The following is a 12,667-nucleotide window of genomic DNA, read 5'->3' as shown; positions in this document are numbered from 1 at the left end:
TGCATCCATCTGCTGTTATTACAATGTCTACCTGACGGGTTTTGTGCAGGACGGTTAGCGATGTTTCACTTATAGGTTGCGTCGCGCCAGCAAGCCATTAAAAGTGCTCTCTGACTGCTGCTTGGTCATTGCACGTTGTTTGTTTTGTTCACCTGTGTTCTCTATATAATAAACAAGGGAGAACATGCTCGGTGTACATAGGAGCACAACATCAGCACCAAAGATGATGTTTCATCGCCGCTGTTGGATGGATCCTCAACCGCACAAGCCTGATGGGTGTGTTGCACCGAGTGCAAAACCCTCCAGCTGATACCTGCGCTTATTCCTGAAATAGAAAGCAAGGTGGGGGACAGGAGGAGCAAAATCCATTCTTTGCCTCGCTGTCGCCACGGCAACCACTCACTGACAGTATTGTTTCACCCCACAGCTCACCTTAATCCACGGGAGGGTTCCAATAAGTTGGCGGAGCGGTAATTTTTGAAGACCTGTAATAACATACATCTCTTTGTTCCAACGGAGACAAAGAACTTCCTTTGATGGCCAGTTAAAGGGAGATAGTATTTAACTTCCTTTACAATTATTTGACTGTTAATTATTTAACATTTAAAATTATTTCATATTTAAATTATCTGAACTTTTTGCCATGGCAGATTTTTTTCTTAAATGTCAGAAAATATCCTGCTTTAAAACTTTAAAGTCTCCTGTATGTTTTACGAGCAATAAAACGACCACAATTTTTTGGTATGAAATATAAAACCAGATCAGAGCGGAAACTGCTGTGGTTAATATCTGGTGTGAAGTATGAACCCAAATCAGATGATAAACTATTTTACTTTTTTTTTTTTTTTTTTTTTTAATTTTTTGCCCTTTTCTCGCTAAGAGTCGGTGAAAGCTTTCTGACGCAGAACGCAACGTTAAGACCTGTGAACTTGAGGGAGGTTCAGACAGGCCCAGCACATCAGCGCCTGGAAACCTGCTTGACAAACCTGTCTTGAAAGAAGTGCGTTAATCAGTTTATTACACGTTACGACAGCTGATTCACCAGTGGAGACAGAAGAAAGGGCAATTTTACCGCCATGAAAAGCCGATGATAGTTCTCATTAAAATAATGACAAAATTAGTCATGCTGTAATAGTGAGTGATGCGCATATGAAAGAGCCCCTGGAATTCCATACAGACTTGATGTAATGAAATGTCATTGAACTTATTTTTTGCATCGTGCAGCGTACGGTGAGGACGATCGCAGAAGCATTTCGTCATGCCGGGGGGACCCTGCGGATGAGAGGAATCGATATACCTCTGCCTGTCACCTGGCACCTGAACAGGTGTGAATTATTCATGAGCCCGGAGCTCTGATTGGCCCTTTGGCCGGGGCAAACTTCTAGGGGAGAAAACCAAAGCCTCTCTTGGAATATTATACTCATGGATGCTGGCAAAATTTCCTAAGGTGTAAGATGGTGACACACACACATCCCCGCCGTGCTGAGAGGCAGCCTTGCGGCAGCACAGTTATGTAGGGCGTACAGCCACATTGTGACTCGAATATCTCTGTCAAATGAGCTTTTCGCTGACATCCAGTTCACAGTGTCTGCACTGATGGCACATCTTTGTAGCTCATTTAACTTTCTTTGAAATTATATTTCCTGTGATAAATAAATAAATAAAAAAAAAAATAAATAAATAAATAAAAGTGCTATACAGACTGGCCATTGCATAATTTTGTAATTTATATACATTTCATGTAATATTTTTTGTATCAGCAGTATTTTTTCAAGAAGAAAGAAAAACTGTTATAAATAATAAAGAGATGAGAATAATATGCGCCATATCTAGAAATTATTTTTAGTAAGAATCTGGTCTTGTAATTAGGAGCGTCATTATCGCCACCTTGTGGACATAGAGGCTCATTAAAACTTTCCACAAATTGACAAATCCAATAGTTAATAAGGGAAATTAGAAGATTCTTATTTTATGCAGATGTTCCATTTCTAAGCAATGATGAATATTGTAATTTTTACAGACAGACGTCAAGAACAATCTTGTTTTTATTTGCTTGGAGAAATTTGCTTTTTTTGTCTATTTTATGAGTGTGCGATGGTGCGGAAGGCTTGGCCGGGTTCTGCTCTCTGGTGGGTGTGGGGTTCAAGTCCCGCTTGGGGTGCCTTGCGACAGACTGGCGTCCCGTCCTGGGTGTGTCCCCTCCCCTCTTCAGCCTTATGCCCTGTGTTGCTGCGACCCCACTTGGGACAAGCGGCTTCAGCCAGTGTGTGTGCGCATCTATTTTATTAGACTTCAGTTTATGCCGGCCAATGAAATTTTTTGCCCTGTTTTTATGATTAAACAGATTAAGGGTACATTGAAGGCGGTGCAATGGGCAGCACTGGTACCTCTCAGCTCCTAGACTGTGGGTTTAAATCCCCCCCCCCCCCATGCACATGGGATTGCTCCATGTGCTCTGGTTTCCTCCCACAGTACAAAGGCATGTGTTTATAGGGAACTAGTGACTGATACAAACTACTAAAGTTACCCAATGCATCATTCTTTGTACCCAATAAATGAGCGTCTTTCACAGTATTTACACACTAGTTATATTTATTCTTTTAGCAGATGCTGCTCTCCAAAGTGATTTACAGCATCAAGCAACACAAGCAGTTCACTTCTACAGGGGAAATCTACAGTAAGTACGTTGTTCAAGGGTACTACAGCAGGAGATGGGATCTGAATCCGCAACCTCCAAGGCCACACGTAGCGGCTGTAACCACTACTCCACCTGCTGGCTCACATTTCAACAGGTACTTAATATGAAGTAGTTAAGTGTTGTGGATCTACCTCTCCAAGTCATCACAGTGTGATCAACACTCGAGCAGCAGTGCTTGTTCTCGCACTCGTCTGTCCAAAGTGTGTCGTTTCTACACCAAGACATCAGTCATGGCAGCTGAGGGTCCCCAAGTGTGTGTGTGTGTGTGTGTGTGTGTGTGTGTGTGTGTGTATACACAGCACTTATCAGCACGCCAGTCTGAAATGAGCTGAAACCTCAGAGAAGCTGTCAAAGGGGTGTAAAAAAAAATCAACAGCTGAAACTGAAAGACTGGAAAACACAATTTAACGGCCCGAGAGAGACACCTTCCCTGCTTGCCAGAACAATTTTCGGGAGCTTGTCCAATTTCCTCATAGCTCCAGGACGATTGGCCTAAACATCAAGTTCCTCACAGTCATTAAGGCTGCAGCTGGCATGAGATCAGAGCCTAAAGCATTTAAATATAATATAGATATATAGGAGGTGTCTTTTTTTGACATGTATTTATGGTGCTGCTTGAAAATATGTGAATCCTTATGTCCCTTAATTTTACCACAAAATAGTAATTTGATGAGAATCAGTCTTTCTTCTCTGATATAATAGGTGTGTAATGACCAGTAGTGCTGCTGTCTCACGGGTGCTGGGTGGTGCGAGAGGACGTGGGTTCGATCCCCGCTTAGTCTGTGTGGAGTTTGCATGTTCTCCCTGTGTATATGTGGGTTTCCTCTGGGTGCTCTGGTTTCCTCCCACACTCCAAAGACATGCTGTTCAGGAGTGACAGAGAGAGTGTGTGTGTTCCACTGATGTATGGATGAGTGACCCAGTGTAAGTAGTGTATCTAGCAGTGTAAATCACCTTGGTGAATAACGTGTGTGGGCTGATAAGAGTTCATTGGAAGTTGCTTTGGAGAAAAGTGTCTGCTAAATAAATAATTGTAAATGTATTTTGCACCCTGAGAAAAAGACATACTGGGGTTTTTTTAAAAGTGGGTCAGCTTTTGCCAAGAAGTGGTACAGTAGATGCTTGAACAAAAAGCTGGCATAGAAGACAAGCGGTTGTAGACACTGTGTGTGTGTGTGTGATTTATCTATTTGTTTAGTGTATAAAATATGAGCAGCGGGTGCCTTACAGCTTCTGGGCTGTGAGGTTGGATGTAGGTTTGCTCCCCACTCACTCTGTGTGGAGTTTGCATGGGTTTCCTCCAGGCACTCTGGTTTCCTCCCACAGTCTAAAGACATGTGTTTCTGGTGAACTGGTGGCTCTAAGTCGCCCTTAATGCATGTGTCTGTCCGTGTGTGTGTGAGAGTGGGACTCAACCAGATAAGATAACCACTGAGCATCTTAAATTTTAATAAACTGAAAACACTGTTAAAATAGTATAAGTTACAATAAAGTATTCTCTCATTATGTCAGATCCCGCAGGGTGCGGTGGCGCAGTGGGTTGGACCGGGTCCTGCTCTCCAGTGGGTCTGGGGTTCGAGTCCCACTTGGGGTGCCTTGTGACGGACTGGCGTCCTGTCCTGGGTGTGTCCCCTCCCCCTCTGGCCCTACGCCCTGTGTTGCCGGGTAGGCTCCGGTTCCCCGTGACCCCGTATGGGACAAGCGGTTCTGAAAATGCGTGTGTGTGTGTGTGTGTGTGTGTGTGTCAGATCCCATAGATTCAGGTACTTTCTCACACACACCTTCAAAAACGAACTGCATGGATAAAAACAGTGACTAATATGCAGAGTTAAAACAAGTATCAGGTGATTGAATAATGTGTTTGTAAAAAGTTTTACTTTTGTTGTGTGGAAGAAAAAGAGACTCACTTGATCTGTCCTTAAGGATTTACTGACAAGAGAAGAATTACTGCGCTTCACACTCGTTACCTCCTACGCACACTGGGGTACGGGTGTAATACACTCTTCTACCAGTAGGGGGAGCGCTGGCAACGCTCTTCGCAAAGTCACGCACGTTCAGCCCAGAGTGACAAACACACCCTTCCCTCGTATTACGGTGTCCCGTACAACGAAAAACTGCCACAACCACATAAGAAGCCAAATACTTAGTTCATACAGTGTGTTTATTATTCACACCAGAACATTTCTCCTGGCAACGCGATAACTAATGTCCGCAACAGGTGTTTTATCCACTGCCTACTGTGTTTCACAAGCCTGATCCTCAACAGAACTAAATACTAGCGTAAACTAGCATAACTAAAACTGCACTTGTCGATGTCTCCTTTACTGCTAAACATGTATTTTGTGACCATGAGATAAAAATAAGTTATGTACTACATGATCAACCTTGTGTTTTAATTAGCCAAACATAAGCCAACACAAATCTAAATTAAATAACACTAAACCTTTTGTTTCATTATTTATACAAATAATTGAATAATATTATATAAATTATTATAAGTATTCTTCTAGTCATAATTACATAATTACAATAAGAATACTATCCAAACTTCTAAAGACCCCAAACCTGTGAGTTTCTTTTCACTGTGTACTGTACCAGCTGTATATGGTTGAAATGTATATAATATATATATATATATATATATATATATATATATATATGGTATATGTATATATACATTATATATCTATATTTTTTCTGCTATATATACTGTATATATAGCAGAAATAGGATATGTAATAACATCCAGACTGAACAACATTTGGTATGGACCACAAATGCAGCCCATACCACACTACAATTATAACTGGACAGGGACTTCAGACATGGGGAAAATGTTACCCTGACGTGGTGCAGGTGTGCGTTTTATTTCCTGGATATCACGAGGACAGTTCTTCTCTCCAGCTCTAACCCTAAGGCTGATGAAGTGCCTCCAAGGACTCGTTCCCTGTTTTCTTTAACACAGGCATATAATAACCGAGGCCTTCCCTACGCTTAAACACCTTCACCGTGCAGAGTACGCCTCCTGGGGGTTGTCCCTCACAAATGAATTCACGCGCCACTGATTTCTTCCACGGGATAATTTGTCTTTTAATTTAACATGTAATGAAAAAAACAGTTAAGGTTTTGGATGCTTCCGACCCGCGGTACATACAAACAGTAAAGCAAAGGTGAGAGAGGACACAAGCTTTACTGAAATGGTCTCGTTTTTTGTAATGGCAGAGATGCGTTTCGGCAGGATGTCTTCATCAGCGTCAAAAGACTCTTTGTATGTTTTGATCTGACTGGCAGTGCTTGTTTCAGTTTAAATTATTCTTTTTTTTTTTTTTTACTTTAAAAAAAAAAAACTAAATAAGAAACTGGTGCGAGATCTAAACCTCAGCCTGCATTCCAGTGCTCTATGCAAATACTGCATACACATAATAAACCAACACTTATCCTCAATCAATTTATTGGGATTAAAGCTGGCAACGTGGTGGTTAGCGCTACTGCCTTTATACCCAAAGGTTGCAGCTTCAAATCCCACCTCTAGTAATAGTGCCCATCAGCAAAGTACTGTATTTTACATGAACTGCTTTGGTAAAATTACCCAGGTGTACAAATGGGTAAATAATTGTGAGTATCTTAAGATTGTAAATTGTTTTGAAGTGTCAGCTAAATGTATGAATGTGTTTTCCTCTCCTCTGAAAACAAAATAAAAATTTAGACTATCCCTGCTATTGTATGGGGGAGAGCTGTTCATTAATGTTCTGCAAAGTAAAACTTGCCACTTTCACTTAAGAATTTCAATGGTATATCTCTTGCTTTTTTTAAGTTTACCAGCATTTAAATTACATTACTTCATTCAGCAGATAGAATTCACCAAAGTAACTTCAGCTATAAGCGCACACACACACACACACACACACACACACACACACACACACACACATTCACTGAAACCGCTTGTCCCAAGCACGGTCGTGGAAAACCGGAGCATAACCCAGCAACAGAGGGTGCAACGCTGGAGGAGAAGGGGACATACCCAGGACAGGATGCCAGTCCATCACAAGGCACCCCAAGTGGGACTTGAACCCCAGACCTGCCAGAGAGCAGGACCTAGCCAAACCTATGACGCCACCACACCCCTCTAAGCTATAAGCATTAGCTATTCATGAATTTAGCCAATACTTTTCTCCAAAGCAACTTACAATGTTAAGGTATTTACAATTATTACCCATTTACACAGCTGGGTATTTTTTTTTTTACTGGAGCAATTTTAGGGTAAGGACCTTGCTCAAGGATATAACAGCTGGAAGTGACTCAAACCTGCAACCTTTTGGGACTGAAGGCAGCAACTCAAATCACTACACTACCAGCTTTTTTCACCAGACTGTGTGCACCTGTGAAATATCACATTACCTGTTACAGGCAAAATTAAAAATTTACAGACATCCACGCAGCAACTTTGGAAATCTATGCAAATCTCCGAGCCACTACTTGAGCACTAATAATCACATGCTCCGCCCTCCCCCACGGGATTGGCCAGGCCTCTGTGGGCTCCACCCATTTGGTGACAATAACAGTGCCAGATGGAACACCTCCTCCTTGTTACGGTCAAATCCCTGCAAAGCTAATTCAGTTTACAGCAGACTCCCCCCTGACCTCTACTCTAAAGGCCAATGTAAACAACAATCTATATTTCATACAGAGCTATTTTTCTGCTGACTGAAAAAGTCCATACTATTAATTATTATACTATCAATGTCAATCTACAAACATGCTTCTTTTACCGAAGCCCCTGACAAGATTTTCAAAATAAGGTATTTTTTACACTGCTATCCTAAACCAAACTCCAACCCTGTTCTCATTTGTGAAATACCACTTCTATTTTAATATCAATCATGGTAGGTAGCAGAAAAGTTATTTTAGCACTGGCTTAATCATTCACAAACATTCCAGTAAAAAAAAAAATCACAGGTGCACAAAGTGACCAATAGTGGACCACTGACGATGCAATTGTTCGAAATACAGAAATACTGCATTTAGTAAGTTAACAGGCTGCTTCAGCAAACCTGCACATTGAAATATTTTAAACATAAATACAGTACACAATACTCTAAGGCTGCCCCATACTCAGAGGGAGGAGGCAGGGTAGAGCCACGGGGGAGACATCACCACCGATGTAAATTTATTCCTCTTTGGGCTCCATTTGTACGCGATGAGCCAAAATGATCTGATTTTTTCTAAAAAAAAAAAAAAAAAAAAAAAAAGAGAAAACTGAAATGGGGTAAATACATTTCCCAAAAACTTACTATAGTATGTGGTGTAATATTTTCTCAACTCTATACAAAGATGATGCACATACTTTACAAAATGGCGGAGTAATCCTGTTTAAATTAAGCTGCATCATCCCAAGAAACATCCTGAGCACTCGCCCATTTAAACAAAAGGGGTTCTTTTTGGTTTGCTTTTATTGTGAGACAGATGAAATTCATAACTGTGGTGCGTTGTCAAAATGTTCACAGGTTTCCTCAGATTGCCAGGTCAGCCCTGGCGTTGCTTGTGCCTCGGGTTGGTCTTGCAGTAAACGAACAAGCGCCCCCTCCGGCGAACAAAGAAGCAGTCCTTGCAGCGTCTTTTCAGCGCAGTCTTCGTCTTCATCCCCAGGGCGGGCTGCACAGCGAGGACTGGCGAATGACACGGCCTGGGGAGCTGCGGAAAAGTCCGCAACACGTTTCCAAACATGAGGCGTGGGAATGTTGCGCTGCCGGCAACGGTGAACAGACACCTGTAGGCACTGGACCCAGCGGGGGACGGGCTGGCAGCATGCCTCGTCAAATCACACAACTGTCTGCCAAAGGCGCTGACCACACGGGTAAAGAAAGGGAACGTCATTGTTCCACCCCCTGCAAAACAACAAAAGCACGTGAACACCTCCCTACCGACAAGTTCACACGTGGTGAGGCACAGCGGTTAAGAACTGGGGCTTCTAATCCCCCGGGCTGGGTGTTCAGACGTAGGTTTGAATCTGGCTCAGCTCGTGCGGAGTTTATGCGTTCTCATGTTTGTCTGGGTTTCCTTAGGCTACTCTGGTTTCCTCCCATAGTCCAAAGACACTTGTATTAGGAGAATTGGAAACTAGATCCCCTAGGGCCCCTAGTGTGTGTGAGATTGCCCTGTGATGGAACAGTGAGCATCCCGTCCAGCATGTATCCTGCCTCACCCTATGCCAACAGAAGAATAGGCTCCATACCTTTGCGACCCTGCGCTGGATCAGGGTAATCGATCTTGAACAGGACTGAGGACAAGGTTAGTTTGTTAGTAACTTCCATCAGCATTCCAGGGGGAGAGGATTTAAACCCGGTCCTTCAGCTGTAAATGATGGTTCTAAGATGCACGCTGCTTTCTGGATTAACTAGATAATTCATCTTTCAAATCACAAATGTGATCCACGCCTGCCCTCACCCTCACTGTATTGACACAGGGTAAACACTGGTTTTACACCCTAGTACTTCATCCTGATCCTGGTGTTTGCCAATTCTTGGTTTTCCTAGGCTAGTGATGCTCTGACTGATTGTCTGAATTCAGAATTGCAGAATATACCGCCTTTCGACTCGAGTTCGAATCGATCCCACGCGCACAGTCAGGGCTCAGGCCCTAGTACAACTACAACATAGGGGCTACTACGTTCATTTACATCATTATGCTGCATTATTTGATGCACTTGACTTTTCCCAAAGCGACACACTACTACTACTACTACTACTACGACGACGTTAAAGAATTTACTCTTACAGTAGTGTGTGGATAATTTTTGAAACGTGAACTACTACCTCAGACTCAGCGACCGAGTCAGTATCGTGGGGCCCACACTTCCAAACCAATTTGTAATGGAATAAACAAACGCTTGATAACTGCATTCTCTTACGGGAGACGAAACGCACCTACCTTTACAACCAAACGCCAAACTTTACGAAAATATAGTTCAGCGCGTTGATATTTCTCTCGCTTCACACGAAAATGGAGCTCTCGCGCATTACCGCGAGGCGCCCGTGTTGCTCGTGACTTTGCCGAGGTCACAGCCGAGCCACACGGTTGCGTTCCGCTGGGTCCTTGTGCTCAAGCCAGAGATGCCGAACAGCGCAACTATGCGAGCGCGCGGTGACAAAATTTGACTTCCTGCGTCATACGGGTTAAGTAATCAAGATAGAACAAGCATTTTAAAATTATTTAGTAGGCGGGTGCCGTGACGCCGCGTTAGGACAAGTGGCTATCGATAGTCAGCGAGTGAATGTTAATAGCTGAAATCTGAAGGAAGTGATTTTACTACGCTTGTGTATGTCCGCAAACGCGTCTTCGTCTAGGACCCGGGGCTTCCAACGCGGGTCTCCAGCGTTGTCGTGTTTGCTCCTCCTTCCGGTCTGGGGCTCAGAAAGTATGGCGCTTTCCGCCAGCGCAAGGTTAGTGTCCTTCAGCGGCTCCTTCAGGGCGCTTCTGATGCCTCTGAGGGTGTCGGCGGTGCGCTACGGGGTTCCAGTCTCCAACACGGGAGAGAAGATCACACATACGGGGCAGGTGAGAATAGAGCCGCCGTTGGGACTCGAGTGGGAGGCCTGGCCTCGGCGTTCAGTCAGAGAGACCCGGCGTACACAAATGAATGATCTGACTATTCTATAATTAAATGAATAACAGAATACTTTCTTACACCCGTGTCCTTCTTACATTTTCTTTAGCTAACGTTCTTCTTCAAAGAGAGTGGGAAAGTTAAAGTACTTTACAATCTAGCTAGGGCTAGCATAACTTCAGATGGTGGTGGGATTCGAACCTGTCCCATAGGCCATAGTACTACTACGACGTCATAGTCTACGAAATACATGATCTCGGAAAACAATGAATGCACTACATCAACAGAAGGAGAGGTTTGGATGCGGACGTGATACCTGAGTTCCTTATTGGAAGCGGCAACTCTACCAGAATTAGTTTACAAATGGGACACCAGATGGTTACTTGTTTAAATGAATGAGGGGGTTAACAATCTGGAGCCCCTTCAAGTGTCAGTGTTGGACTTCTCAACAAGGTTTGTGAGAGTGGGACTTTTTTGTCAACATTGAGCGGGTAGTGTTCACACCAGTTGTACTGCAGTCTGAAGGTTGTTGGTTCAAATCCTCCCTCCTGTTTTAATACCCTTGGCCTTGGTCAAGGTAGGTAGGTAGGTAGGTTTTTGTTTAAACTGGTAATTCAGTCAGTTGGTATCTGTGATCTTGAACAAAGGAGTCGGATAAAGAAAAGGATAACTGTTCTTCTTTTCTACTTCACTTTTGTATATGTTAAATGTGTAGCCATAAAAATTCATATTCCACTTGAAACATTAGGCTTCTCGTATTAATCAAACCTCCTGTTTTAGGTCTTCGATGAAAATGATGTGAGAAGAGCCCGATTCATTGGCAGGCAGAAGGAGGTACGTTTTCCTGCATTTCATGAACTCTGTACTGTTATCAATTGATCACTTAATAATAAAACATTGTAATTTTTCTTCAAGGAAAAATAATTACATAAGCTTTTGTGTATAGCTGTGTTTGTATATAACTTTGTGTTATCGAGTGCTCTTTTCAGCACAGTGAGGCAGAGACTTTAACAGTTGTGCCAAAACATTAATAATAAAAGAGGAATAATGCAAGAAACATGATTGTAAAATAAAACAGAAATAATAATGCTGAAAACATTATCTCTAAAGGTAACAGTAGGAAACTAAACCAGCTGGTAGATGAGGAGAGGAAAACAAAACTATAGCCAAGAAAAATTGGAGGAAAATAAATTTCAGGGGTCCAAGTACCTATGGTGGCCCACTGTAGATGTCGGGGGTGTATTTTGTATTAATTCTTAATACATAAGTGCTTAATCCCATTAATGTGTTTCATGATACGTAACTACTTTGATCATTTAAAGTGAGAAAACAGAATATTGGCCATCCTGGATGGATGCTTTTAGGAGTCAGTGACTTGGCAGTGGTTTTTCTCTGCGCTATGTTCTGGGGTTATGCATATGAAAAAGCCTCCAAACATTTGCTGTCTTTAGATGCAGTTACCCTAGTTGTCTCACTGACTGTTGCAGTTTCTCTGTCTTGACCTGCAGGTGAATGAAAACTTTGCCATTAATCTGGTGGACGAGGAGCCCATTTCCTACGTGGAGACCAACGTGGTGTCGTGCGATGGAGGTGGAGGTGCTCTGGGCCACCCTAAAGTTTATATAAATCTGGTAAAGATGTCAATTTTAGGCACTGCACAGTCTACCACTGTTACAAGTTAAGCTGCATAATGTTTGAGTTTTTCTGACTGTGGCAAATATTCCACTGGGTATGTATTATGTCATAGTTGAACTTGTTTAATTTCTGTTCCCTTGTCCCTCTGTAGGATAAAGAAACAAAAGTTGGCACTTGTGGATACTGTGGCCTGCGATTTCAGCAGAAGCATCATCACTAAAGCAGCTGCTCCTGCCAATTACATATGTTGTCTACTATTGTGCAAATAAATTATTTTCTGTTGAAACGATATATCTTGTGTGTTTTGTGTTGATAGCTCTATCTCAGAGAATAGACCAGTTTACACAGTCATGGTGGCTAAAGGAATGGAATGTTGGAAAAATGAAATTAATATGCTTCTGAACTATTTGTTTGAATTAGACAATTTAAAATGTAATTGTTTTAAACAGATTTCAAAAGCCTGACATGTCCTTCCTTATATATATACTGTATAGTAAGTATTTTTTTTAGAATGATTATCTTGTAATAAGGCTAAGTTCAATCAATTCTCATGATAACCTGGGCATGTTTATAAATTACTAGATTGTCTTTCTCACAGGCAATTTTATCTTTCAGTTGCCAAACATGTCTTTTTTTTTTTTTTTTTTAAACTGTGAGCCTTGAACACTAATTTTAATATGAAAGCTTAATTATCTCTGCATGGATGTCTGATGACCACCTCCAACTCA

At 42.2% G+C, this 12,667-nt stretch overlaps 1 protein-coding gene and 1 long non-coding RNA gene across 2 annotated transcripts; one reads left to right on the top strand and one right to left on the bottom strand.

Moving 5' to 3' along the window:
• Positions 1–8,133: 8,133 nt before the first annotated feature.
• On the bottom strand, positions 8,134–9,867 carry LOC108919268 (uncharacterized). Its single transcript, XR_001964902.2, has 2 exons — positions 9,629–9,867; positions 8,134–8,586 (listed from the first exon to the last, which is right to left on the bottom strand). It is a non-coding gene; the product is annotated as an uncharacterized LOC108919268 (long non-coding RNA).
• A 62-nt stretch (positions 9,868–9,929) lies between these two features.
• ndufs6 (NADH:ubiquinone oxidoreductase subunit S6) lies at positions 9,930–12,218 on the top strand. Its single transcript, XM_018727136.2, has 4 exons — positions 9,930–10,255; positions 11,085–11,138; positions 11,813–11,935; positions 12,091–12,218. The coding sequence occupies exons 1-4, from the start codon at positions 10,019–10,021 to the stop codon at positions 12,157–12,159; spliced, it is 483 nt and encodes a 160-aa protein (XP_018582652.2). The 5' UTR covers positions 9,930–10,018; the 3' UTR covers positions 12,160–12,218.
• Positions 12,219–12,667: the final 449 nt, after the last annotated feature.

The sequence above is a fragment of the Scleropages formosus genome, chromosome 23 (assembly GCF_900964775.1).
Source record: "Scleropages formosus chromosome 23, fSclFor1.1, whole genome shotgun sequence".
Classification (NCBI taxonomy): Eukaryota; Metazoa; Chordata; class Actinopteri; order Osteoglossiformes; family Osteoglossidae; genus Scleropages; species Scleropages formosus.
This window is presented reverse-complemented; position numbering and strand designations above follow the sequence as displayed.